Source organism: Neolamprologus brichardi, chromosome 5 (assembly GCF_056152115.1).
Source record: "Neolamprologus brichardi isolate AB-2024 chromosome 5, ASM5615211v1, whole genome shotgun sequence".
Classification (NCBI taxonomy): Eukaryota; Metazoa; Chordata; class Actinopteri; order Cichliformes; family Cichlidae; genus Neolamprologus; species Neolamprologus brichardi.
In genome coordinates, this window is record NC_142108.1 from 11584588 (window position 1) to 11611031 (window position 26444).

Here is a 26444-nt window from a genome sequence, read left to right on the forward strand (position 1 = left end):
AAACACCATCTGTGCCCATTATTTTCCTGACAACATAAACTAATGGTGAGTATAAAGCTGGGGCTGGCAACTTGTACATGGGAAGCACGGGCATGCAGTGGTTACCAGTGCTCTCTGTCAAAGCATAAAGGTTCTGTGTTTGAACTTGCAAGTTTTGGGGCCTGTCTGTGTGGCGTTCACATGTCTGCATCTCATCTGGACTCATCTGCAACCCTATCCTGTGAGGACTTTGACCTGGGAATGCAACGTGTGAATCCCAGTAAAACAAAGAGTCATCATTGTGTGCGTATGCCTGTGCTTACAGTAGAGGACTGTCAGTCTTCAAATTCAGTTTTTTGGAAAGGGTTCTTTTTTTCTTTTTTTGTGCCTTTTTGAGATTTCTGTCAGCTGCAGCTTAAGTGTTCTTAAACCATGGCTGCCAAAAGTACTTGTTATTATATTCTAACAACAGCATGCAGCTTCTGTCATCAGCGAAAGCCCCGCTTTCAGCACCCATTCACCTTTACGCTTTTCAAAACAGCAGATGAGCGTTTGTCTGTTTTAATGGCAGTCGATAATCACCGTCCTCAATAGGCTTCCTAAAGGACACCCCTGTGGTGCTTTTGCTTTTCTGAACTCTCCTCTGTTCAGTCACAGTGTGCAGTTTGTGGCCTGAGGATCAGTGAAAGGCACCAGGAGGCTAAGCGCTCTACCTTCTTTTATTCTTGATCACCATTTTAGACAAAAGCTGCAGAGTGGAATGGATTAGGAGATCTGTGCTTGGAACATGGCAATGAGATCTGAACACTGAGGGGAAAGCATTTCACTAAAAAAAAACGCAGCATATGGAATTGACCCTGTACAACTGTGAGCTCCTGTTCATTACCCTACAGTATATATTAAAAGAAAAATATGCATGTGTGATATTTTTCAGTAATATGTTTTGACATACAAGGGCAGTCCAAATTTCCCAGAAACTAATGTACAGCACAGCAAAATGGGGCTATTTAATCTGCATTTATAAATTAGTTAACATCTGCCTCCAGATGGTTCTGTGAGATGGTTAGAAGAAATTGAGAGCCTTTAGGGAAGGTAGAGAGAGTGTCTCTTGCAATGAAGCTGTCTTCTTTTTGAGTAATTGTCATCCAGTGCCCTCTGGAGGGATTTTCCCACAGATGGTTGTCTGCTTGTGTGAGTTTGTTAGAATCCCCTGTATTTAGCCTCACCCAGATCCATGTAGGTAATGATGGCAAACATTTTGATGCATGGTGAGCATTCATTATACTTTAATTGCACAGTGATAAGTCCAACTTTCGCTGTTATTGGTAGAGTGAGAAAGGAAACTTCCATTTCTGTATTAAGAGAATAATGCTCTCACTAACTTAGAGTTACTGGAAAGGAATATGAATACATGAATGAGTGAGCAGTCTCAGCCATTGTTCTTCAGTCATAAATGAAGGAATGGATGGAAGTTAATTAATGTCTGAAAACCTTCTCAAAAAATTTGAAGGCGAAAGCAGCGGAAGCCTCGAATGTTCAAAAATAAGACACCTGTCTCCTGAGCGTGAACTCATTACTGCTGATTAGGATTTCCTCTGTGACGGTGAAATCTGAGGTGTCAGTAGTCCAGCGGATGGTTTGAGTTAGAACGATAAACTTATTTTGTTTTACAGATTGAGTAAATGGGGTTTGGTTAAAACTGAATTAATTGTATTTAATCTGTGAGGAAATGCCGGTAGAGTTAAGTCTCATGTACCTTTGAACAATTTTCAGCACCACAGATTTAAAGTGTGAATCTGAAATGTAATAAATGGTACTGGAGTGGAGAAAGTTCTGATGTGTGAGAATCAAATCTAGGCCAAAGCTGACGTTGTCACTGACTTTTCTATTTGGAAAACTGCAGCCAGTGAAACTGTACAGATGAGTCATATTCAATTGATTATTTCTTGAAAGGTTTGCTCAAAAAGAAGTTTGTGCATTCACTTAAATTAGGATTAAATAAAAATAAATCAATATTTTAGTTCTTTTGTAGGTTTAGTTAGTAAATATGTACAATAATTGTGAGCAGGTATTGTGCTTTGGTCAGTAAAAATGTAAAATACACTGCAGATACATATTTTAAAATTCATTTAATAGCTAGTTTTACAGTTAACGGACACTTTTCCTCACTTTTTGACACTTTGAAAATATATAAGGCTTCTCTGAGACTAAGCTAACAGAGACAAAGTTTCTGCCCTCTAAAGGTTCTTTCTTTTACCTTCCCATCTTCTCCTTCGGTTCAAACTTCTCATTTTTCCCTGTTGATCACTGGTGAATTTCAGGCTCTCAGTCAAGCTGCTGCTCTGAGTGAATCAATGAGGGGCTATTCTTTGCTAGAGTGCTCTTCTGGAAGGCCTCCAGCACAATTTTGCTGTCAAGAAGTCTGATTATGTACAATGGCCCTTGGTCCTAGATACTAGCTTTTGTGCTTCTAGCTACTTGAATGCTTTAAACCCTTGTTTGATTGAGAAAAGTTACAAGTACATTTATGTATTTTTATAGCAATTTACTACAAATGTGAGAACTTTCGATAAGTTAAAATGTTCAGTAATGCATTAAAAAAATAATGCATTATTTTTTAATGTATTATTTGTAACATTTACATCGAGACAGTGTAAATGTTACAAATAATGGTCTAAGGAGCTTGAAAAAAAAAAAAAAGCTTAAAGAAAGAAGTCCTGATGCTTTTCTTTCCAAGCTCCTTAGACTATGATGACCTGGATGACTGAGAATCTTCACAGATGTTACAAATAATGATTGCATCTACAAATTTGTTTTCATGTTTGGCCCATTAATAGCTCAGCAGTGAACAAGCTCGAGTCATTTTAATATTTTTACACAAACATTTTGAACTGTGAAATCCAGTGAACTTAAATGTTTGTAACTCTTAGTAAAATTGATGGCAGCCAGTGATGCTGTTACTACATTCATTTACAGGACACTATTTTAGGTATGGCTTCTTAGTATCTGGTTGGGATCCCTTTGCCTTCATTCTTCATAGCACAAATGGAACAAAATGCCTCGTAGACTTTGGTCCATAGTAATATGATGCATCACACAGTTGCTGCTTATTTGTGGTTTGCACATCCAGATGTGAATTTCTCACTCCTCCACATCCCTGATGTGCTGTGTTGAATTGAGGCTCATCATACCTTGCAACATTTTAACCCCATCTCCTTCAAAGTTTGTGCATTCAGAACTGCTCTTCTACATACTTTGGCTGTAACAAGTGGTTATTTGAGTTACTGTTGCCTTTCTACTTTCTATCAGCTTGAAGCAGTCTGACCATTCTCTTCTAACACCAGCATTTTCTGCCAAAGAACTGCCGCTCGCTGGATAATTTCTTTTTTTCAGAACAATTCTGAGATAGTTTGGTGGGAAAATCTGAGTAGATCAGCAGTTTCTGAAATACTCAGAACTCCCTGTGGCACTCAAAGTCACTTTAATCACCTTTCTTTAGCATTCAGATGCACAGTGTGAACCTCAGCAAAGTAGCAGGATTCTTCAGTATTCACAGAGCTACCAGTGAACTGCCGCTCTCTGGATAGTTTCTCTTTTTTTGGACCATTCTTTGTAAACCTCAGAGATGGCTGTGTGGGCAAATCTCAGTAGATCAGCAGTTTCTGACATGCGCAGAGCAGCCTATCTGGCACCAGCGCATTACTGTAAATCACCTTCCTTCTCGTGTTGACCGTGTCTGCACGCCTAAATGCATAGAGTTGCTCTGTGCGATCGGCTGACATATTCGCATCAATGAGCAGTTGATCAAGTCTACCTAACAAAGGGGGTGATGGGTGTAATGTTAATATATTAAAATATTAATTTTAAGGATGTTAAAATGTAATAATTTGTCAGCATAATTGTTTCGTCAGTCTAGGTGCAGGTTTTTTTTGTCACGATAACCTGGAGAGCTCCTCCGTGTATAAAAAATCATTGTAATCATTTAAAGCTAACAAGGAGATGTTAACATGTTCTCGCTGTGTTATTATGCAGTGTCAGATCTCCTGCTGAGCTTCACACTGAAAGGATCAGAGAAATTGATATGTTAAAAGCATTGAACACATTTTTTTTTGTGGCACTTACAAAGCAGAATTGAAATCCAAGAAAAAGGAAACAGATATAATTTGGTTCTTAATCAAGACATGTGCTAATTTAGAAAGAAAAGAGAGAAGAGTGGTTACACCTTTTCAGTTTCCCCTTTCTGCTTTTCTCATCCTTCTCGCATACCCCTCAGGCAAAATTAATTTATCTGTGTTATTCACAGCAGGTTTGTTAGCTGGCTTGAGTCTTTGACTCCCTGAAGAGTTTTGTAATTACAGATTCCGACCACTGTGAATAAAAATAGTGTGTATGTGTGCAATTGTGTGTCAGTATGGGTTGTCATAGTCCAAACGAATAAACATGACCGACCACTCACTGTGCTTTACTCTACATGCCACATTCTTCAGTTCCGGCACATATTCAAGCACATTACACACCTACACACACTGTTGATTTACAGCTCCCCTTTTTGTTTTTTTAAAACATCTGTGGGTATAATCCTCTGGGTACCCTGGAGGATCTGTGAAGCTTTGTGTTAATGCATGCATACACTGTTGCATCGACTGTTGTCTGTTTTTGTTAAGAAGATAAAAAAAAGTTCTTTCTTTTAGCGCGTCCTACGTTATTGCAAGACTAGCTTTCTAATTTTTCCAGATCCACTTCAAAGAGAAAAAAAACCTTATTGCCGGCTTGGCACCTTAATTAGATTACTGTTCCAGGTTTTCAGTAATACGAGGGAGCAGTATCTATCGTGTGGCATCCTCAAGAGGACCTATCTCTGTAACTGTTACAAATTATAAATCAAGTCTGAGCTGTTGAAAATCAATAGCAAGGTGCAAATTAGATCTTATTTGATTTTTCATCTCCCTCTTTCAACACAAGAAATGAGAAGGATGGGTTTTTTGTATGAACAATATAGAAAGAAACAAGCAAAATAAATTGTTGTTGACAGACTGCATTTGGAGACGAATTGACTTGTTTTGTTTTGTTGAGGAAGAGACTCATCATTGTGATGATTATCATAAGATTTCACTTACAATCACAGAGAAAATAAATCTTTAGACTGCTTCTGATACACAGACTTGGCCAGAGATACTAGATTATACTAGATACTAGATAGATTATCCTTAAATACAAAAAACTAATGATATCAAATATATCAAAATGACAGATGATAGATATTCTACCATATTCGATTTTAAAATTTCCTACACTTCCTTATTAATAATACAGTAAAAGCAAATGTCTTGAGTCACCTCTCATTTCTTTATACTTTCTTTATAGAAAATGTGAAATTGGTGGAGCAATTTATTGACACAGCATATAAGGCAAAACCAGAGTTTGCAGATTTCTAATGACACTAAAAGTCAATATTTGGTGTGACAGCCTTCTTCGACATAGTCTGAGTTCTCTTAGATAAGACTTCTTGTAATTTCTTTAAGTAATCTTCAGGAGTTGTTGTCCAGGCTTCTTGAAGGACATCCCACATAGCAAGCGGGTTTGGCCCGGATCTGGTATCAAGCCGGCACTGCTGGTTGACTTCTGGCGTGATAAGAAGTATGTCATCCAGATATGGGCCAGGCCTGGCATAGATGGCACTGTCTATGTGATGGCATGCCTCATCTGGCTTGATCGTGGTTTGGTGTATGTGGCCCAGGCCCATAAAAAATGGGTCTGGCCTGGATCTGGCATCAAGCTTGCACTTCTGACTGACCGGTGTCATGACAGAGTGTATGTCAACCAGATGTGGACCAGATCTGGCAATGATGGCACTATTTATGTTCCTATTTTCCTATTTTAGTTAGAAGACCCAAATGCCATGTTACAATACTAAACTGCTGCTATACTGGTAGCCAACGTTTCAAATGCAGATTTGACAGGTTTGTGAGTGTACACTTTATCCAAAACCTAGTGACGGTTTACTCGTCTTTGCCAGTGGGTGGCTGTAGCTCAGGCAGTAGAGTAGGTCACCTATTGATTGCAAGGTTAGTGCTTTGATCCCTGGCTCCTCCAGTCTGCATCTCAAGAGTGTGAATGTGTATGAATGTAGTTAGGAAGTACTCAATTTAGAGAAAGTGTGTGTGATTGGGTGAATACGGCATGTTGTACAGAGCACTTTGAGTAATCTGGGAGAGTAGAAAAGCGCTATAAAACACTCAGTCCATTCACTGTCTGAACAGAGTTTTACCATAGTGCTTTTGCACTACTATGTTCTGGCACATGTTGTTATTACATAGCTTGATTAAGGTACACATTAGGCTGACATCTGGGGCCAGAGCTGAAACTGTTCTGGGGCAGCACAGGACCAGCAGTGTGTCAGCAACTGGCCCGTGGCTGCACACAACTTACACATGGCCCACGTACCGCAAAGAATGACGGCCCTTTGGTGGCCCAGATCAGGTTTGCTAGAGGTGATCCACACATGGACCAGCGCAGGACCACCAGTGTGTCTGCAACTGGCCTTATGCTGTGTGTGTGTGGATCATTGTCATGCTGAAAAGTGAAGCAGTTGTCAATCAGGTTTTTTCTAGATGGTATTGCATGGGTGATCAAAATCAGACGGTACTTCTCTGTGTTTATAATTCTATCGATTTCACTGGTTGTAATGCATCTCCAAACCATGACAGAGCCACCACCCTGTTTTACAAATGGCTGTAGACACTCACTGTTGTACTTCTCAAAACCACTCCATCAGACCTGTTGCCAGTGATTTTCCTCCCATTTCTCTTTCTTGAGGATGGCTTCTTGACAGCCACCCTTCCACTGAGACTGTTTCTCATGATGCTTCAGTGAACAGTAGATGGATCACCTGAAGGGTCAAATACATCTCTCAGGTCCTGTGTCAGGTGTTTGCTGAATTTTTTGCTCTCACTTGAGGACATGACTTTTAGATACTGTTCATCTGTTGTAGATAGTTTTTAGGCCTGCCCGTTCTTCTTTTATCCTCCACTTGTCCAGTTTCCTTCAATTTTTTAAGGACACACCAGATAGCATGCTGAGATATGCCAAGTTTTTGACTAATACCTTTTTGGGATTCACCTTGTTCCTCTAAAAATAGTATTCAATGCCTGGTACTTAGCTATAATACTAGGCATAGAAATATACTGTTTTATACTGTTTCATCTCTTGTATTAGGCGTCGTTTTATGCTTGAATGATTCATAGATCAGCTTTAAGAGGTTCAACAAACAAAACCCAAAGAAGTGAGGAGTGACTAAAGATTTTTATACAGTACTGAATGTTGGTAGCAATTAGGAAATCTTGCTTTTTGTGGCCAAAGTGGCTTTGCTCTGCAGCTACCATGCAGCTTGTCAGCACTGCACAGTTCCACTCAAGCAACTGTAAACTCTTTTGTCTGTTGATTTTACTTACTCAGTGGCCCCAAGTTAATGGTCTATTTCAGGGAGAGGGAATTCATTTAGTTACATGAGCTGAAGGAAGAAATGAGTAGAGACTGATGTAAATATGGTTTCATTTGTCATTTGAAAGCTGTTTTTTTTTCCTTTTAGTCAGTTGGTGCCAAGAGACATTGCGTGAGTGCGCATGTGAAAGAAACCCCCAAACTCTCGCATTTTTGTTGCATCACTCAGCAAAGCAACCAGAATGGTTTCCCCACCTGAGGATCGATCAGAGTCTTTTACAGTGTGCTTCAAAAGCCTCCATCAGCCTCCTCAAACACGTACACACACAACCACCTGACAACAGTGCTGACAGCACTTACACACACAGCTGGAGAGCACTCTGTCCAGTCTTTTGACATTAGTATGTTGTGCAAAGACCTGAGAACATAAGTGAATTCCATCAATCACTTTCTGAAATTTTCAGTAAACTGTAGCTGAAAATACAATATTTCGTGCAAGCGTCATTGGGGTTTAACTTGTGAGTAGAATAACTCTAGGCTCTGTCTAAAATATAATGGGCCTCCTTCAATAATAGTATTTCTCATACAGTCCTTTGTCGTACTTCTAGTTTTTATCAGTAAATGCTAAATGTGTTTTTAGACTAAAACTTTAAAAACATGTGACTAGGCCTAGGGAAAGGTTGTGGTTTGGCTTAAATATTTAGAACAGTGACACATCCTGCTTTTTACGTCAAAGCAGCATTGACATTTTAAATAATTAATGAAGACTCACATAATTAATTGAAGCTAATTTATTTTTACAGTATGCATTATTAAAATCTTAAAAAATAAAACTAGTAGCCAGGAAACATGTTTACAGGAAAAATGAAAACATGTTGTGGTCTTTTACGTGGGTCTGATCATATCTTCATGCTTCTTTTGCTTTTCGCCAAAACATTGCCTGTAACACGGTTCCAAGTCACATTGCTATTCCAGGGAAATAGGGGCTTTCTTGACATCAAATCATGGCTAGACTTAAGGTTTCTAAGGTGGTAGTGCATGGCATTGGAAACTGGATCTATTGTATCCAAAGCACGATCAGGCAGAGCAAACGCGGCGACATTATCAGAAAATCAATACATCAGACCTTGTTTGTAAATGAGCGAACAGAAAGGAGACAGAAAGGTGAGCTGGAAAAGAAACGAAATCACAGAAATTATTAAACAAACCAAAATCATTCCTGGATTAAGAGGCGATGTGGTTTAAGATGTATGAGAGATTGTTAATGGTTTCAGTTTTTTTTTTTAACTATTTGCCCTCGTAGACCAAACACACATAGTTTATCCTATATTTCTTTAAAGTTTTGCATTACAGTTACTTTACAGTGTAAGATAAAGACCCTGCAAAAATTCAGCTGGTCACCTGAACTTAAACCTGCTTTTAGGTGCTATCAAACTAATATAACACAGTAAGGATTTTTGGCTATTTAGTTATTTAGAAATAGCTGTCAGAGGTCTACATGCACTCATCATATACATGGATGCCCTAGTAATTTTGGGCTTTTAATGACTTATTTAAACTATTCTTTTTACAGGGTGGAATGATTGTACAGGCATTATTCTGGCTGGATATTTGACCACTCTTCTTGGCAGATCTCCAAAAGTTGATTCTGTTCATCTGGATGTGGTGTTTTGTGGGAGAAACGTTTCATCACTCATCCAAGTGACTTCTTCAGTCTCAGCTGACTGCAGGTTTCCCCAGATCTTATAAACAGTACATTTGCATAATGACTGAAACCAGCCCACTGAAGGAACAATGGGCTAAGAGGTCAGTTCCTTAATCTTAATTATGCAAGTTCTCATGACCATTGATCAATAACCACTGACCAAAACCCACTGATCAAAGACCACTGATCAATGGCCATGAACACCATTCACAGAGAGTTGGGGAATGGCTGCAATCACAGCATTGTAAGATGTCGAAAGATGTACCATTAGGTCTCTCCCTTTTCACGTAAATCTCCTTGACTCCACGCTCAAACAGTGTTCCTCCCTGTCCAGGATGTGTACATCATCATCCTTGAAAGAGTGTCCACTGGCCTGTAGGTGTAAATAGACTGCAGAGTCCTGACCTGACGAGGTGGCTCTTCTGTGTTGTGCCATCCGCTTCGCCAGAGGTTGTTTGGTTTCCCCGATGTATAAATCCTGGCAATCCTCCTGGCACTTAACAGCGTACACTATGTTACTCTGTTTGTGTCGGGGGACCCCATCCTTGGGGTGGACCAGTTTTTGGCGCAGCGTGTTTTGGGGTTTAAAAGCCACAGAGACCCGGTGTTTAGAAAAAATATGTCTCAACTGTTCCGATACTCCTGACACATATGGGATCACTACAGGTTTTCGCTTGGGCAGCGGTTGTCCTTTTCTCCTGGATCGGCTGGAGCTTTCTTTAGATGCCTTCCCAGCTTTGACAAAAGTCTAGCTGGGATAACCACATTTACTCAGGGCCTTCTTGATGTGTTGTTCTTCTGCCTCTCTGGCCGCTGTGTCAGTGGGGATGGTATTCGCTCTGTGTTGTAGCGTCCTGATGACACCCAGTTTGTGCTCCAGTGGATGATGAGAGTCAAACCTTAGATACTGATCCGTATGTGTAGGTTTACGGTACACGTCAGTTTTTAGATGTCCACCATTACTGATGGAAATCTCACAGTCTAAGAAGGCTAACCTGCCATTTTTCATATCCTCCCTGGTGAATTTGATGTGTCGGTCCACCGAGTTAATGTGATCCGTGAATTGTAGTACGTCCTGAGATTTGATTTTCACCCAGGTGTCATCCACATATCTGAACCAATGGCTTGGTGGTGTTCCAGGGTAGGATCGCAAAGCCCTCTTTTCCAGTTCTTCCATATACAAATTGGCCACGATGGGTGAAACTGGGGAGCCCAGGGCACACCCATGTTTCTGCCTGTAGAACTGACCCTTGTATGTGAAGTAGGTGGAATGAAGACACAGTTCCAAAAGCAAACACACTTGGTCGATGCTGAGAGTGGTCCTGTTGCTGAGGTTGGGGTCATCCTGTAATCTCTTATGCACTACCTCCAACACTTCCGTGACTGGGATGCAAGTGAAAGGTCTTCTTGGCAGAGTTTGCGGAGTTCAGTTAAATTGGTTGCTTTCCTGGTCCCACTCAGCTTTTAGGCATAATAGGCTTGAGGTCAGGGCTTTGGGAAGACTGTTCCAGAAGCTTAATGTTATCCTGCTCTACCTATTCCTGTCAGGTTCTGGGTCTTTCTTACCCAGCGTTTTGTGTTTCCCTGTGATATTTCTGTATTTTTGGTTATGTCTTGGTTCTTTAGTAGTCTTTCTTTAGTTATGTTTTCTGTCTTGTTTTCCCAGCCGTCATGTCTGCCTCTCTCCCTCGTGCTCCTCCGTGTTACTGTTATGGGGGTAATTGACAATAATGTCATTAGTGCATTCAAATTTTAATCCCTTACACTACTTGTTACTGTAAAATAAAACACAATACTGCCCCACATGGATAATAAAATAAACAGCTCATGAATTACACAGTTAACATGTTCCAACTTAATAACAGTAAACTTTAGGGTCACAATGGTGCAACAGCTGAGACAGAAAACTATTCCAAAATAGTGATATTATAATACAATCACACCTTACTGCCACATACTCAAGAACATCTACACACAGACAAATCTGGAACAATTAACCATCGTTTGCATTGAGAAAATCCCAGGATCCAAATACACTCCAGGAGCAGAGAATTTCAGGTCTCTGACAGCATGTTCAGTAAAGTTAGCTGGGGCAAGGCCATTTAATGATTTCTACACAAAAAGAAGTTTGTATCTCAATCTGTAGCTAACCGGGAGCCAGTGAAGCGAGGTGATTAATGGGGTTTCTTTTGCTTGAAAACTGGTGCAGAGGTCTGAGCTGCAGTCAGGATTAAGAGGTCAGAGTAACACCAGCAATGATGAATTCTTCCACACACAAGCGCCCCTGAGTCCAATATGATTACCAGATTTTTGTAAAAAAAAAATTATTTGATTAATGGAGTGGTCACGATTTTCAATTTTCTGGATTTTCTAACAAGGCCGAAGTAAATCCATGGCAGTATATCAACTCTTCTACAGGAGCTGAATAAAACCTAAAGAATAAAATTGTGGGAGGGAGTAAATAGTGTTGGGGTTAGTTCACCAGCTATTGCCTGCTGGTGTACAGTAATCGTGAATTGATTTCCTTATTGATAGACAGTCAATAGCTATGTGGCTGTAAACCTAGGAAATGTTCATCTGTAAGAGAATGTTCATTCCCACATACATTCTCAAGATATTAAGGCGAATATATATATATTTCCTATCAAACAGAATTGTATCTCGTAAAGTAAGAGAAAAGACTGAAATGTGTAGGCTTCAAGGAAACAGACCATTGTCTCCTCACGCTCTCTCTGAGTTGAGTATAATAAGCGAAACAAGGGGGCAGAGTCTTTGATGGCCTTCCTGATGTTCAAAATCTTGTGAATCTCTTTTTTTCTCTTTGAAATTGAGATTTGATGAAAATTGATCCGAAGCATGTCAATTAGGACGTAAACTCAATCTGCATAACATTATAATACTGCCAAGCAGAGAATATCTCTGAATAGTTTAGCTTTGAGCAAGGAATCAAGCGATAATACAATTAATTATGTGACATCAACAGCAACATAAAGAAAAGTGTTCGAAAGCATGTTTACCCAATGAGCATTTCGATGATTTCTTTGCTTGTCTATCTGCTTTTATGGCATTTCTTCACTCTCTATTTAACCCTGTAAAACCAGAACCAATAAATAATTAGCAGCAAATTGAATTTTTCTAACATACCTTCTAAAAAAATATCAATTTGCATGAGTTTTAAAAATCACACTAAAGATCTAAAGATCTCAAAAATTCAAAAAAAAAAAAAAAAAGATTTTACAGGGTTAAAGCTTTAATCCAGCTTTCTGAACAGGTGACGTCATGATGGATTTACTTGTCACTACAACTTAGTATTAACTCTAATAATGAAGCCAAGATGAAAGGAAATTAAGGCATCAGTGACTGTCTCTATATGAGATCATCTGTATATGAACAATATGAACTATCGTGTGCTGATTAGAAAGTCAGAGCAAACAAACTAAAATCAATTCAAGTCAAACCAGAACTCATCTCTGCTCTCTAATTGCTACATGTTCACCAGCCTAAAAGTTGAACAAATCTATGTGGTATCTATCCGTATCCCCTAAAGACTGATTAGCTGCATCAAACATTAAGACATCTAAAACTGCCAGCACATATTTTTAAATCCTTCTAAACAGGATTGGCTAAGATGGAACATATGTCTGTGCTGAAAATCATCAGAGTCAAATAAAAAATAAGAAAACATGAGTTAGACTTGAATAGTTGGATAGTTTGTTGTTGAGAATAGTCAAGAGAACTTGTTCAGAGATAGAAAATACACAAATTAGCCTTGATTTCCACAGCAGCCTCACTGATCAATTAAAAGCCAACAAGTGGGAAAGAAAAAAAAAAGATGTTTTTTCTTTGATTTCTGTTAAGCTTTTATTGTTTTCTTGATTTCCTTTCACAGAGGGATTCCAGGAAAGAAATGTGGAACTATTATCCTGACTGCAGAGGAGCTGAGCAACTGTCGAGTGAGTAAACCATAATAATCCCCCCTGCCAAACACTTATTAGCAAGCAAACATCTGCTAGCAAAGCCTGGTTAAACAGACATCACACATAAAGTGGACAGAGAAACATGGAAGCTGGAAGGGACAAAAGAAACCAAGGCTCATAGAAACATCCTTTTGTCCACTTTAAGAAAATACCCCATAATAGTTTTAAGAAGTTGGTACTGGTCACCTTGAAATAATTTCAAAAACTCATCCCAGTAGTGTGTTGATTTACTGTCTACTGTCTGTCGTTGTTCCCCATGAGGTGCAATATATGATTATTTTAAATCTAAACAACTTTTCTTACAATTTCTACAAAAATGATGGTTGTATGAATTATTGAATTAAGAGAAATCTATATTCTCAAAATGTGGCCTCAGGCAAAGGTACCGTGTTTGTTTGTTATAGATTCTTTGTCAGCCTTCACTGTATAATCCACTGGCTTTGAAAATGGAGGAAGAGTAAAATTTCACAGCAGAAAATACCTAATTTTGAAAAATTGAACATATGGTTAAAAATATGGACGGCACAGTGGTTAGTTCTGTTGTTTCACAGGAAGATGGTCATGGGTCTGAATCCATGAGCCCGCTATCCTAGAGGTTTTAACTCGGCCATAGATGTGAATGTGAATAGTACTCTGTCTCTATGGGATGGCCTTGTGACAGAATGGTGACCTATCCAGGGTGTACCCTACCCCTCACTGTGTGACAGCTGGGGTAGACTCCAGTCACTGCCATGACCCTGAACCGGATAAGCGGAAGAAAATGCATGGTTGGATGTCTGTAAATGCCTACTGGTGATGCTAGAATTCTCAACTCGTGTAAGCATATAACTCAGTGGAAAGAATCAGGGATCCCTAGTACCACACTTCATCGCTCTCCCTTATAGACCTAGGGGCATCCAAGGGAAAAAAAGAATATGAGATGAGAAAGAAAACAAGGATGAAGACACAAAAGAAAAGTTAGAACTCAGTATGGCACCTGTGCAGTTTCACTGCATGAACCTTCATTAGTTAGCAATAAAAACGCTGCAGTTTATTTTCTGATGATCAGCTAATCAAGTCATTGGTGCAACCGTAGCGTTTGTTTATCAGTCTGGATGTTTGCACATCTACCCATCTGTATAAAAATGTATTAAAAAAACCCAACCTGTCACGCACACAGACTCGGCTGCTCGGTGTTACACACTGCGCGCTGACCTGCTCTCTAATGAAAGGATCCGAGAACATGATGTGGTGAATGTTGAATGCCTCCTCAGCCAACTCTGGTATACAGATTTTAAATGGTTCACTGGGGTTCCAGCATACAGATTAAAACAGGAACATGTGAATACAAGAAGCTGTCCAAAGAGAAAAGAAATAACGTAGAGAGCGCGAAAGGGAAAGAAAAAATGGCACAATGAAAATGAAAGATCAAACGAGCGGTGATAAGATGATGAAACAGACATTTCTGCGTGTACAGAGTGTGTCTAGATGAGAGAAAAAGACACAATCAAACAGATAGAAACAGTCACAAAGGCACTGAGATTAATCAATATAGGGTTATTTCACGCCTGGTGTAAAACCAGCTCTTAGCTATAAAAACTGCTTGGCTGATGATAGTGTGAGACTGAGTGATGGTTAATTAAAATGTCGTCCTGCCTGACCTTGTCCCCTGCAGCCTGTGGGATGCACATGCATAAACACACACATACAACACATTTGTATACTGTCTCTTTCACACATTTGGTCACCAACTGCAGTCGGTACTCATATTAGAAGCATTGTGCAAAATGTTTTGTTAAATTTTAGGTCACCTGCACAGGCTGGAGTTTGTATGTGAAAAGGGTCACTTATAGTAAATGACCTAGTCTAAAAATATCAGCCGCACTTTCTATCGCAGCTAGGTAATAATGTGGTAATAGTGGGGTAATTACGTGGAAACAAAAAGGTAATAATATGGATTTAGCAAGTTTGTGCTAGCCGCCAAACTAGTATCCATGTAATTCTCTCAAATCAAAATTGTGCCAGAGCAATATCACATTGACCTTGATGTAACCGGGTAACTTGTAAGCAACAATGCAGAAACTGGGCATAATAATAATGGGGAAGCAAATGTATGTGCATAAGGCAAAACAAATTAGTAATAGTATAGTAAAGGTATAGTAACAATATAATAACCTGCTAGCAATAAAATGGCAAAATCTGTTTTTTTTATATATACAGTATATATAATGATCTGTGGTAGTAACCTTATAATAAATAAGTTAATTTTGTTTTATGCTAATTGAAAATATGATGATAAAATTACCATAATGCTGAAATTATTCTTTTGTCCCCAGTATTAGTCTTTGTTTGAAGGTAACAGTATATATGTTTAATGTTGTGGCTTATTACCTGAAAACACCTGATAAACAGAAGTTATATTACCTGATGATTTCTGTGTAATAACCAACAATCAGGGCAACAAAGTGCCTGTTTCTATTTAAGGCCAAATTAATAACCTATAAAAACAAGGTCCAGGAAACATGTGGTAGCTTCTCAATACTTTTATGACTTTCCTATTACTTTTGTAATGAAGTGGTAATAACTTTCTAGTCTGTTTACTCCACTATTACAACATTATTACTCATCTGTAATAGAAAGTGCGAGAAAAAAAATCTACTAATGCTGAGCTATCCTAGAGAGTTTTACAGACACTCCTAGCTCAGTTTATTACAGTCAAGAACTATACTCAAAGTTAGTCAAAATAGGTCACCTCATATTCTATTTTTACACCAGATGCCCTTCCCAACGCAACCCCCTGAGACAGTTGTATCTCCTCCTGGTATCAAACCAGGGATCTTTTGATTGTGAGGCAAATGTATATAGTGCTACACTATATAGACTATACTATTTAAAGTTTTTCACTTTTACAGCTCTTTTAACCTTCTCTGCAGCCATAGAGGACAGATTTTTTAATAATAAAATGCCCATTCCTGTAACTAAACCTAAAAATCAAACAACTTGTAAACTCTGCTATATATCACGTACCTTCTTCACCACGTCTGTGTGACGATTGTTTGAAATTTCTCTCTCTCTATAATTCTCTATAATTTAGACATTTGCTATCCCTGGAGAGACACTAACGTCTTGACCTGAGTACAGTTCACTGGATTTTGTGAACATGACTTTGTAATGATGGCCTCGCTGATGGGTCTGGCAAGGTTTAAGAGGTTAACATGAATTAAGTATTCATGAGCTGGCGTTATTACCAGTTTCTATTTATGATGTAGTCCCAGTAGAAGCGAGCGTGCGGTGGGCCAGTATTTCTTTAAAGTCTTTTTGCTTACACAGTCTACAGCAGGAAGTTTTAATACATCTGTTCGCATAAATGATTAAACTTTATCAGCCTCATTTGCATACGTAAAGTGCTGCAACAACAATAAAAGTACTGCAAAGATCAAGTAACTTTGGAAAAGCTTTACAGTGTTTCACTGTAGTTTCTGTAGTTCTTATATGGATATTAGAAGAAATGCAAGTACATTAAAGATGCAGTCTGGGGTCCTGCAAAGGAGCCGTGTGTATAGAGTCTCTTGAGATGATGAATAACAGCAAAACGTTATACTGGGATGTAATGCAATGTAGCATGTGGCTCCACATTTACCTTTGTGGCCCTCAACCTCTGTTCTCTATTTGCAAATCAGCATTATTAACGACCCCTTATGGACCTCTTAATTACTGCTTTTTTTGTTAATATGTCTCTTGCAGCCTATAAGGTCATGACCTATCCAATCAAAATGTTTGACTTTCCTACCTAGTGTGTGATAATCTCAATTTCAGGGTGGAACTTTATTATAACCTTTCTTTATTTTGACCTACTGCCACAACATAATTATTATTATGCTTTACCAGGGTCGAGTAATGTTTGCACATACCCAGTATGTGCAAAATGAATCAAAGTGTGTTCCCCTACATTTTATCTCTCAGTATAAGGTTTCGTACTCCACCGTGATCATGCCAGTAGCAGACTTTTAAGTGTAGATCAAAGACAGTGAAAAAATATATCTTCACCCCTCAGTTGGCGATGCTGTAGACTAGAGCTGGCTCGTGCCAAAAAATGAATGTTAACCCACTGAAACATCCTCTCTCTACATTTTGTATGGTCTACGGATGCAATTAGTCTATATCACTAGACCTTATGGGTTACACTGGCTTTCGGGGATGAAATCATTAAGCTTTAAATGTGAAAAAGAAAATTAAAGAAAAACATGGAATGGCTGAAGATGTGTTCTTTAATGTGGCCGGACCGTGATTCATTTCTTTTACCCATTATTAACGCTTTCTCAGAAGCTCCGCGTCTTCATATGCAACTTTTAGATAAACAAAATAGGTATTGCCAGAAATGTTCCATGTTGTATTACCCTGATTGAATTATTATTGATTACACAAAGGCTAATATATAAACAAAACAAAACAAATGCAACCCCGATTAAAATATGTTCTATTATTTATCCGTCTCTGATTTCCACAAAGATTGACTTTGATAAATCTGAATCATATGGACAAAATACCATGAGAGCTTATGAAACGGAGCTAGCAATTAAAGACAAGACTGTTCTCCTATTTAATCAAGTTTATGAGCCATGGAGCAAAGTAATCAATCTGAGTATACTGAAACATTTCACCAACTCTGTGTGCTGGTTATTAAAAGTTCTTTCTGCTATCTAAACATGGTAAATTTGAAAATATTAGGTCACGTAAATTTGATTAACACCCACTTGCTGACGCTATCAACACACCCGAAGCAACCAATTTGCGGGGGTGGTTATGGCTTCATGCAAATTTCAAATGTTTCGGGGATCCTAAATCCTGCAGGATTTCTGACAACGTGGCCGCTCCCCCTCCAAATCTAGCGGCTGTATTTTCACTTGGTAGTGTGCTGACTTTTCTTGCACACAGTTCTGGATGTACACAGTATCCTCATGGTAACACTGACCACCTAATCTCTTCCAGTACATGTACTATATCACTGAATCCCAATGGCAATAAGGCAACTCTTTCTTCACAAAGTGGGAGCACAGAAGCTTGGTTTTGCCCCCAGCATCTCTATATTTGCTCTTGCTTTAAGAGAAACTTCCACCACATTAAAAGCTGATAGATCCCCGTGAGGATTTTCATTTTGCTTTAATTGCTTAAATTTAACTGCCTGCCCGACTATTCGACATCTGTGTGATTGACCAAAACAGCCAGTGGAGAAGTTTCCTTACTAAGAGTACAGATGTTTACTCTTTGCATGTGTAACAGCCAGGAACTTAATTTGCTTTCTGACAGGCCCCGATATATATGTCTTTTTTGCTTCTTTGATTCTGATCGATCTTTCTGTCATTGTGATGACGACGAAACATTCTCGTCTGAGCAGAGCAGTTTCCTAAATCCGAATGGCAGCCTCCTCGTCTGTTCGCCTCCACTTGCCGTGCTTCCATTTTTCTTTTTTAAAATCTTCTTTGATGCCTCTAAATTCCACTTCATATTGTACCGTACATCTGAAGGGCACCTTTCAGAACATTTGGTGTGGAGCAAAGTGGAACAGGTTTTCGATCAGCGTGAGCAGAGAACAAATGGAAAATGGAAAATACAGTATTGAAATGTAGAAAGGAGGAAAAACCTGGAGCGGCTGGGAATGGGGTCATTAGAAGATGCTTTGTGTTGAATTATTTGAATGTACACTGTTTGATAAACTTATTAAATTCTACAAACCATCATGAAAACATAGACCACAAATTCAGATTTATTGCAGCTATAAATCAAGCAAGAACAGAGGAAAGTAAGATATTAGCTATTCACTTGTGATCAACGCTGCTTCCGGGTCCAAGCTCCTACTGCGTTCACTGAGGCTCTTGTTTGTGTTGTAATTCTATCTTATTTTATTTAATATAATAAACAAGCCCATAAAAGTAATCAGTGATCACTGTTGGCCTGTCTGACTTTTTATTAGCAATAATCATGTGCTGCACATTTTTAAGCTCAGTTTTTAAAAGCTTATGATGGAACTACAGCCCATGTGTTGACAGTTTACCAGGCACCAAATATTTGAAAGATTCAGAAAATAATCACTCTGATGCTAACCATTTCAGTGAGGACATGAAGCTTAGGATCAGATATTTTTCAGAGTGAGTAATTCAAACCACGCAGCAGCATGTTAGTGACTAACCTCGTGTTGTGGACGGTCCGTTTTCAGCATTTGTCTCTGCTCATCAGGAACCCTCACACTGACTTTTACTGAGGGGAAAAACATTAATAGTCATCCTCCATCTTTGCTGTTCTAATGTGATTATATTATCCTAACAGTAGCTCTGTAGCTAGCAACCAGGTAGAATACGATTATTATAAATTATATACCAGCTAGCCTACCTTCAATACCCTGCAAACATTGCTTCTGTTTTTGTATATCACTGTAACTATGATATGTGGTATATATACCATTTTATATCAGTCTATCTTTATATTTGAAACTAGCGAGCTAACTTCCTGCTAACTTCTAAGCCCATTAAACGTCCTAAATCCTCTTTCTTCATGGATGCTTGGATGTTAAACTTTAGTATACCTGAGAGAGCAGCAACACTCGTCACTGTATTGGAAATTAAAAGATTGGGTTATTTTAAATTCTCAGTGATGCCACAGTGTTTGCTTGAGTTTGGGAACTGAAGAAGAGTTTGGACCCAGATGATGTCAAACTTAGGAAGTGGGTTAAGTGGGTTTGTGTAATAACTGTCACAGTTTATAATGACTGGACAATCAATATGATCATGTATGTTAGTGATCATAAATCTGTGCTCTCATACATCACTGAACACAGAAGGACAACATACTAGCCCACTAAGCCCACCTTTGACTCACTGTTTCCTCTCAGATTCATCAATTGGGCCTTTAATGAATTTGCTGATTGCCCCTTTTTCTTTTTTCTTTTTCTGCATTAAACCCCAACAACACACTGGCTAACGCTAATTCAGGCCTATGTGTTTCTAATAAATTAGTTTATAGTATAAATTTTCTAATTTGTCTTCTTTTTTTCGTAATTCATGTGTCAGTAACTGTTTCTGCTCTGACACAAACAGTCCTTCCTTATTCCCCCCTGAGGGTGTGAATGTGTCTCTACCTAGTCTTTGTCCCTCTAGCTAAATATTGATACTGCCATTCTCTCCATATTAGCAAAGGGCTGTTGATCACAAAGCAGGAGTGCAAAAGTGTGTGTGTTTGTGGCTCAGAGTGTTAATGAGGCAGAAGCAGATGCATATTTAATATCCTCTACATGCTGTCATCATAAATGCTTTTATGTGCCTGTCAACTCCTCGGAGATTTGGTGTGTCTTTACTTGCTGACTCAAAGTAGCAGCAACACTGCTACACACCCAACCACCCACACACATACACACACTCATACACACACATTGCTATTAATTTACATTAACATTTATATTAATAGAACAGTAAAAAAATATGATCTGCTGTCTATTTATTGTTAAATGTTTTATTACAGCATCTTTAGATGGTCTAAAGAAGCTGTGGGCAACATGACAAGGTCGGTATTGGTTGTGAGGCAACTTCAGCTATATTTAGAGGACTTTATTGAGGGTTAGATGAACACAAATTGTCAGGTTGCAGCTGGATCCCTAAAACTCCTTCAGGACCAAACAACTGCTAAACTGCTTGAAAGCTTGCTGTCGATACTCTGTAGCAGATGTGTAAAATAAACCACGCAAATCCCAGACTGCCGTTTTAACTGGATTTCTGGGAGCAGTTTAACAACCTTTATCAGGAGAATATCTTTGATTTAGTACACCCTTGCATCTGTTATTGAAACTTAACTTACAAATTCCTCAAACTCTGTTGAGGGTTTATATTTACTATTTCAGTCTTTATTTTTTATGCATTTCATTTTACTGGACACAGATTAAAAATCTTTGAAGGAAGCAGGGGACAAGTTTTGAATGCTATCTTCCTCACAGGCGATAGCAGCCAAACATTTAGGCCAAAATCTCCTTCAAAGTTGTCTCCATGTGGACATCTACACTGCCTCCACCTTTCCTGCTACTTTTAGGACAAACCCTGGAGGTATTGTTGCACAGTGGACCTCAGAACTGTGCAGAGAACAAACATCAAGTTCCACCTGAAAGTGATTCATGTAAATATTTTTGCTGCTGATGAGAATTTGGTGTCTGAAAAAAATCCAGAAAGCAAACAGCAGTGAAAGAGTCTGCACAAAACCCAGAGGTAGCACATCAGGAGCGGAGCATGACCAGTAGCTTGCTGGTGATTTAAAGTAGCTGCAGCAGCTGAAGTGGTGCAGAGGTGCCCAAGGAGTTGAGGATTTGTGTATTTTTTGATTATCTTTATGCAGTATGCACGGGCACGCACATGCTTGCAGTTAGTGGGTTGGGAAAGTGTTGTAAAGCAGAAAATGGACTGTTGTTAAAAATTATTGATTGAATTAATTTAGTGTGACCATTCAGGCCTACCTAGTGCCCTGGAACTGATCTAAATTTCTGTCTGTGGTCCTGTAGCCTGTGGCCAGTTTATTAATAATTTTTTATAAGGTGCACGGACACACTTTTGCTGCAATATGCGCCTTCAGAGGTTTAAAAATGCAAGTGTGCTTCAGCCGAGGGCAGTATGAACCGAGAGCTCGAGCGGTTTCACGAGCAGTAAGAAACTTGTTGAAGTCAGGCACTTGTTGAAATGGAAAATATTCCTCGAGTATCCAGGGATGGGATGAAAGAAAGAGCCAGAGATGAAATAAAATCTGTTGCTACAGCGAATAAAATTCTACTTCTCACATTCATACTCATACATATGCTTGTGCATCAATCAGTAAGCAGTGTGGGTGTCAGCACTCTCCCTCAGGATTAAAAGACTGTTTTTTAAGAGAATGAAAGCGAGTGAGCGAGTAAGCTCAATGTAGGAGGTCTGTGTCAAACGCCAGTCATGTAGTGTGCGTGTGTCCTCAGGCTGAGGGCAGAATACAGATAAAGTTCCTCACTGGCTGCTGGATTGGATGTGATGTTTTCTTGAGTGCGCTGCAGCGTGCCTGCCCGTGTCTGATAAAAATAGTGAGAGGACACTGTAGCAACATGCAAACAGGAATTAAAATGCATTTGTGTATAAAGACACTCAAGCCCTCACTCCCAAACCCGGCCTGTCACATCTACAATCTCACACACATTCTTTTGCTGATTTGCCACTCGGCACATGACCAAACATGAGGTGCAAGCTGCAACATTAAAAAGCTATTAAGCTATCATTAGTGGCGCCATGGCTGCCCAGTGGAAGGCCTGAGGCTCTGACAACAACAGCAATCTACTGTTACAGCATCTAAATGTACTGTAATGAACCCACTGTGTTTCAGAGATTAGCTACAGCTCATGTGCCAGAGATCAGTCAGGCCCCATCTCTGTCAGTCCCCATCTCCGCACACAGGGAGAGCCCAGAACACGGACCAGCAGCAGTAAACAAGTAGTACTACAATGCTAAACAGCGGACAAGTGATTTATATTTGGAGCTTTAAAAAGCGCTACATTTCATGATAAACAGCAGTGGGAGAAAATGCAAAATCAGGCCCATTTGTTAGAGAAAGTGGGAGTACTACAGATGAAGAATACGAGCTGTTTTGTAGTAAGAATTAATCTCACAGCATCTGCTGCTGGCCTCTGATTTATTTGTGGTATATAATGTTTTTTTTGTGGTCTTTGTTTATCTTTGTTTATCCACAATAGCCGTAGGTCACCCACCCTCACAGCTCATTTCTCTTAGACATATGCTAGGGTGTAAGCATAAGAATTCCATTAACTGGTTAACTGCCAACAATAACAATACATTTCAGCGTAAATGTTTTCATTAAGTTCCAATAAAACTGTTTTTAACAGCACTTGCTCTGCTCATATTATTGGAAGTTATCCGTGTGGTCTTATAAGTCAAAGTCTGACTTTATGTGGCCGTGTAAACAAGAAAGGTTCAAATCGAAAGCCTGAACTCTTGGCTCACAGGAATTCATTTTAACATGTCTCAATTTAATATGAAATTCTGATGGAAAAGCATAAAAGGTCCCTGTAAGTGCGTCCAACCTTCCTCAGAACATATTAGACAAACCGAAGCCCCAAGCTCAAAGCATACTTTGTGTTTAGTGTTCCTCTGAGGCCGAAATGAACCTGAAGCATCGGACACATTCCAGATGCTGTGACAGGTATCAGAAGACGTTAACTTGATGACTATTACTCATGCTAGAATTAGACTTGGTAAGCAGATGACACTAATTTTAGCAAGACTGCTACTAGATGGATACGGTACATTGATTACTATGAGGTGCCGTAAGGGACATTATTACTGAAACGCTCTCACACACACTACTGAAACGCTCTCACACACACTACTGAAATTTTAGCTCTCACACACACAACTGAAACGCTCTCACACACACTACTGAAACGCTCTCACACACACTACTGAAATTTTAGCTCTCACACACACTACTGAAACGCTCTCACACACACTACTGAAATTTTAGCTCTCACACACACAACTGAAACGCTCTCACACACACTACTGAAACGCTCTCACACACACTACTGAAATTTTAGCTCTCACACACACTACTGAAACGCTCTCACACACACTACTGAAACGCTCTCACACACACAACTGAAACGCTCTCACACACACTACTGAAATTTTAGCTCTCACACACACTACTGAAATTTTAGCTCTCACACACACTACTGAAACGCTCTCACACACACTACTGAAACGCTCTCACACACACTACTGAAACGCTCTCACACACACAACTGAAACGCTCTCACACACACTACTGAAACGCTCTCACACATACTACTGAAACGCTCTCACACACACTACTGAAATTTTAGCTCTCACACACTACTGAAATTTTAGCTCTCACACACACTACTGAAACGCTCTCACACACACTACTGAAACGCTCTCACACACACTACTGAAAAACCAAGGCATTTCAGTTGAACAGGAAGGCATTTCAGTTGAACAGGAAGGCATTTCAGTTGAACAGGAAGGCATTTCAGTTGAACAGGAAGGCGTTTCAGTTAAACAGGAAGGCGTTTCAGTTGAACAGGAAGGCGTTTCAGTTGAACAGGAAGGCATTTCAGTTGAACAGGAAGGCATTTCAGTTAAACAGGAAGGCGTTTCAGTTAAACAGGAAGGCGTTTCAGTTGAACAGGAAGGCATTTCAGTTGAACAGGAAGTTAATTCTTGACAAAGAAACTGAAGGAAAAAGTGGTAGATTTCAAACAAACCACTACACAGATGTCTACTCAGCAACCTGCTAGTTAGGAGTGGGTTTTTATAATCGATTTATCAATTAAAATCGATTCTGGCTTGGATAACGTGAAATCGATTCATTAAAATCCTGAATCGATTTTTTAATATAAATTAATTTTGCCCGAAATGCCAGAATCTCAGGTGAAACCTCACAAAATTTCAACAACCACCAAACAGCTAAAACAGTAAATGAGAGCAGGAACAAGGATTCTGCACAAAGACGTAAACACACAGCGCGGACCGCGGATCAGAATCAATGGGATGTCGCCTTTCTCACCCGATGGCAAGGACACGGTCGGGGCTGAAAGCCAACAGCTGGCTGATTCTGATCTGTCGGCGGTCCGCGCTTTGTTTTCACGCCGTTTTTGCCTGATTCTAAAGCTGTTAGTTTGATCTCTCTCCAAACAATATTGACTGAACCAGCAGCAAAAGAAGATCCAAACTGCGCTTCACGTAAACATCGTCATGAATTCCCTCTGACGTTTAATGTTTTGCTTCCACCACGATAAAATCACACGTCATGCACAGCTCTCTCTCTCTCTTTCTCTCTCTCTCTGTACTTCAAGAACAGTTTCCCGTCTTAAAATCTGTTTTCTGCATTATTCGCTTGCTTGTTACGCACAAGTCTACTGTTGTTTACAGCGCTGTCGGCCGCTGTTTTTTTTCTTCGTTTTACTTCCTAAAAGAAAATCTTATTTCTGCCGTTCAATACTGAACAAATTTAAACATTTAAAAATTATGCAAAATGCAAAACGCTTAGCCGTGTCTCTAATAAAACCGCTGGAACGTGAGAGGTAACGTTCATATGTTGATTAATGGTTTTCTTTCGTTTTTGATGTACTGCAGAATATTTTTTATAAAATCCCAGGCCAGGAAAAATCACCTTCATGTTTTTCTGTGTTTTATCTTCAGCTACTTTTACACAAAGGCATCTGCTGTGACGCTTACACCTTTGATAAAGTCTTGCGTGTGTCAGCTTCCTTTTTTTAGATACAAAAATATGTAAATGTACTGATCTGAATTATAATATTGCTGACTGTCAAAATTTCCCAGAATCAAATTGAATTGAATTGAATCGAATCGAATTGAATCGAATCATGGAACGATAAGTTAGACAGCTTAGTCTTAGTGAGACAGCTGTATTACTTAAAAATATATTAGCCTCAGCATAAGTCAAAATTTAGAATAGCAGGAGACGGGCATTATCCTGGTTATTTTTTTTTTTTTTGGCATATGTGCTTTTTGTATTTTTTAGCAAAGAAAAAAATATCTTAAAATCATCAATAAAACCAGGGAGAGAAGGCTTAGCGTTCCCCCATTTAACACAATGGATATGATATTTACTCAAACGTATGATGATGTTAATAATGTCTGAGACACCCAATGCTAGATGATCCATATAAAAAACATTATGATGTAATTCAAATAGTGGCACATCATTAATATTTAGGGAAATCCAATTTTTTAAGTTGCACCAAATACATTGTGTGATAGGGCATAGAAAAAAAAAAGATGTTCTAGGGTTTCATTTTCATCAGTACAAAAAGAACACTGATCCACCTCAAAGCCAAATCTCTTTTTTTAGAAATTCTGCCACAGGATTAATTTTTTTTAAAGTGTGTTTCTTTAACTTTAGGTAGAATAGGCTATTTCATAAATTTTTAGTATGCTTTATCCAGTGTATATGAAATAACTAAATTAGAACCATGCAATGTAACCATTCTGTTGTAACTATGAAATATTTTTGTCTTTGAAGAAACTACTAACAAATTTCTTATTGCATTTTTATCAAACAGCTGACATTGCCCTAGCAATAAATTTGGGAGCACTGATGAGAAATTATTGTATATCATAAAAATTTTAATCAAATGAAGCAGAGGCAGTGGGACCAGTTCACAAAATTTGTTATATTCTCTTTGAGAACAGTTTAGACAATATTTTTCTGAAAAGTCTGGGTAACTTAGAATTACACCGTTATCATCCAACAAATCTGTTATGAATATAATCTTTTTGTTCAAACCAGTCACTCTTGAAAATTGATTT

The 26444-nt window shown here is 38.9% G+C and overlaps 1 protein-coding gene across 2 annotated transcripts in view; it reads left to right on the plus strand.

The window, feature by feature from the left end:
• cpne5b (copine Vb) overlaps positions 1–26444 on the plus strand; it is a 130276-nt gene that overhangs the window by 69129 nt on the left and 34703 nt on the right. For both annotated transcript variants that reach the window (XM_087840652.1, XM_087840651.1), the window contains exon 8: positions 13014–13077. In XM_087840652.1, the coding sequence (XP_087696778.1) occupies positions 13014–13077 (64 nt within the window). The remainder of the gene's footprint in view (positions 1–13013; positions 13078–26444) is intronic.